This window comes from Ctenopharyngodon idella, chromosome 2 (assembly GCF_019924925.1).
Source record: "Ctenopharyngodon idella isolate HZGC_01 chromosome 2, HZGC01, whole genome shotgun sequence".
In the NCBI taxonomy this organism is placed as follows: domain Eukaryota; kingdom Metazoa; phylum Chordata; class Actinopteri; order Cypriniformes; family Xenocyprididae; genus Ctenopharyngodon; species Ctenopharyngodon idella.
The window spans coordinates 651,871-654,835 of record NC_067221.1 but is presented as its reverse complement, the minus strand read 5'-3'; the positions used below and the strand labels follow the sequence as shown (position 1 = coordinate 654,835).

The 2,965-nt window shown below is 42.8% G+C and overlaps 1 protein-coding gene across 1 annotated transcript; it reads right to left on the bottom strand.

The window, feature by feature from the left end:
* On the bottom strand, window positions 1-2,965 carry cldn1 (claudin 1). The gene is made up of 4 exons (XM_051880464.1): window positions 2,640-2,965; window positions 1,215-1,379; window positions 978-1,062; window positions 1-393 (listed from the first exon to the last, which is right to left on the bottom strand). The coding sequence occupies exons 1-4, from the start codon at window positions 2,860-2,862 to the stop codon at window positions 234-236; spliced, it is 633 nt and encodes a 210-aa protein (XP_051736424.1). The 5' UTR covers window positions 2,863-2,965; the 3' UTR covers window positions 1-233.

Genomic DNA, 2,965 nt, shown 5'->3' with positions numbered 1-2,965 from the left:
TTTAAGGTAAGAATAAACTGTTTAATGAATTGTTCATTAACATCAGTGCAGAAAATGTATTATCAAAATATTTTATTAAGTATTCATGAAGCAACACATTGATTTAAGCCTTTTGAAACATCGTGAGAAGTTTTGGTATTACAACACATACAGTAGTACAAGTACATACAGAAACTGATTGGCACATCACTGGCAGACAGAGTTGTGTTCATATGACTGCTGATCCTGTGGATTCACACGCGGTCTGTTCCCGGTCGTCCTGCTGCGCGGGAAGGAGGCGGGAATGATTTCCCAGCAGCTTTGTTTGGACAGTTACAGCACAGCATGCTCCCGCCGATGATGGCCAGCACCGACGCTCCCCAGCCCACGTACAGAGCCTTGCCAAACTCATACCTGTCAGCACACGAGTCAACATCAGACCTGACCACTGAACCACAGCACAGGTCACATGACCATTTAGAGCCGTACCTGTATGTCACATGACTTCACCATGGTTCAGGCTTGTTCAAGACACAATTCAATTAATGAATAACAACATGCACTATAACCAAGTCACATCTTTGGATGGATTATTGTTGAGTTATTAAAAATAAAGATATTAGACGTAAAGCCACACATGCTGAAAAACTGAAATATTAATTAAAAAATTTAAGGTTTGAACCAAACTATAAATATAATGTGAGAAAAACTCATTTAGCTGTAATACATTAAGCTGGTCCAAAGTATCATTTGAAATGTTACTAGAGCAGTGGTTCTCAAACCTGTCCTGGAGCACCTCCAGCCCTGCACATTTTGTATGTCTCCCTATATCTGACACACCAATTTCAAGTCTTGCAGTCTCTACTAATGAGATCATAAGTTGAATCAGGTGTGATAGATGAGGGAGACATACAAAATGTGCAGGGCTGGTGGTACTCCAGGACAGGTTTGAGAACCACTGTACTAGAGTAAACGCTGCATTGACTCCTGACGCTCACCTGGCATTTGTTGGAGTGAACGGGTCGAAGAACTTCCGTCTTATGTTTTCTCCATACCAGCTTGTGGCAGAAAGAGCACAAACCCTTGTAGAAATAAGAAGAGATTTGACATGAACATGCTGCTGCGTTCCCGTCTTAGTACTTTCATAACTTTGTTGACCTGGTTAAGCTGAGCGCTGTTCTGTGTCTTCACACATTAGTCGTTTCTGGAATGAATAAAAGTGAATAGCAACTTATCTGCGATGATGAAGAGGACGCCTCCAGCCATGGCCACCTTGTTCTTCTGCTCTTGGTTGTCAGACAGGCAGGTTGTGCACTTCATGCCGACGGCGGCGACCAGCAGACCGATGCCACACAGGAAGGCGGCGATGATCATGAGAGCGCGAGCGCCCTGAACTTCCCCTGAGAGAGAACAGAGTCACATCACACTACATCATCACATCACGTCGCATCACATCCCATCTCATCCCACTGGATTACATCGCATCCCATCACATCCCATCCATCACATCTCATCCCTTCACATCACATCACTTTTCGTCCCATCCCATTCCATCACATCCCATCGCATTGCATCCTATTGCATCACGTCACATCATATCATATCGTGACACACCCCATCCCATCCCATTGCATCGTATCGCATCCCATCGCACAACATCACATCCCATCCCATTGCATCGCATCCCATCATATCGCATTGTATCGTATCACATCGCATTACATTGCATCGTATCACATTCCATCGCATCCCATCATCGTATCGCATCCCATCAGCTGATTCATCAACAGTCCAGGCTTGTTCAATTAAACCTGACTGAAAACAACATTCCATAGAAATAAGATCTGTCCATTTTGATTTCACAGTGACTTTAATCAAATGAGTTCCTGATCATGTGACCATTTTCAGTTTATTCAATTGGTAATGCTGATAATTTGAAATGAAATGTAAAAGAAACAGAAGAAATAGAAGTGTAAAAGAGAGTAATTTTCACCCACTCCATATGTATTTGACACATTCACTGCTGCTCTGAAAGGAAAATACCTGCTGCCCAGGGAGAAGAAAGTTCTAAAGAATATTATTTCTGAATGTTCAAAATGTCTAGTTTTTTAAACGTTTTAAAAACGTTTTTCTTGATTATGTGAACGTTAAGGGAACATTCTATTTAATCATTCTTCAGTTCAAACTCTATGGGAACGTTACTTTTGAATGCTCTCTGAACGTTCTGAAACAATTAGTAACATTTAAAAACCGTTAGAAACGAAAATGTTTCAGAAAAACGCTCCATGAATGATGTATACATTATGTTTTTGTGCAAATATTCTGGGAACATTATTAAAGACCAGATAACTTTTAATGAACGTTCTATGAACGTTACTGGAAGAACGTTTTTTCATAACTTTGAGAGGATGTTCCCTGTTAACTTTGTGAATAGAGACCGAAACTTATTTTTTTTTTTGTCTTCACTTATTGTTACACAAATACAGTTCGAGCTCAGATCAAGATTAAAGTCTTAAACTAACACATCCCGAGGTTTAGATCGTTCTACACATCTGTTGAAGAATTCGCGGTATTCGTCTGACTTGTCTGGACATGCGCAGGAATAAGTGGTCTCTCTCTCTCACACACAACACACACTGACCGGATAAACGCGTCCGTACCTGGTAGCTGCAGTAAGGAGTCGTATGTTTTACACTGGAGCTGTCCGGTGCTCTGAGACACGCAGGACTGCCAGAGCCCCTCGTACATGGCCTGGGCGGTGATGATGTTGTCTCCGGCGTATGAGGACATCTTCCACTCGGCCATGGCTGTAGATGCGATGAGACCCAAGAGACCCAGAGAAGCCAAAGTGTAGCCGAGGAGCTGCAGACCAGCGTTGGCCATCTGTGCGCCTGAACACTGAGTTAAAGACCGCTGGAGTGAGTGAGATGAGCCGAGAGCCGCTCGCGGTGCTGCTGACACATGAATGAAACTCCTCGAGCATCAT

What these genes read in the sequence shown, in the direction of transcription:
- cldn1 (XM_051880464.1), bottom strand. Translation starts at nt 2,862, where the DNA reads ATGGCCAACGCTGGTCTGCAGCTCCTCGGCTACACTTTGGCTTCTCTG. An exon ending in CTCCTTACTGCAGCTACCAG is followed by an intron (nt 1,380 to 2,639) that starts GTACGGACGCGT and finishes GTTCTCTCTCAG; the next exon opens with GGGAAGTTCAGGGCGCTCGC. An exon ending in TTCACTCCAACAAATGCCAG is followed by an intron (nt 394 to 977) that starts GTGAGCGTCAGG and finishes GTGTGCTGACAG; the next exon opens with GTATGAGTTTGGCAAGGCTC.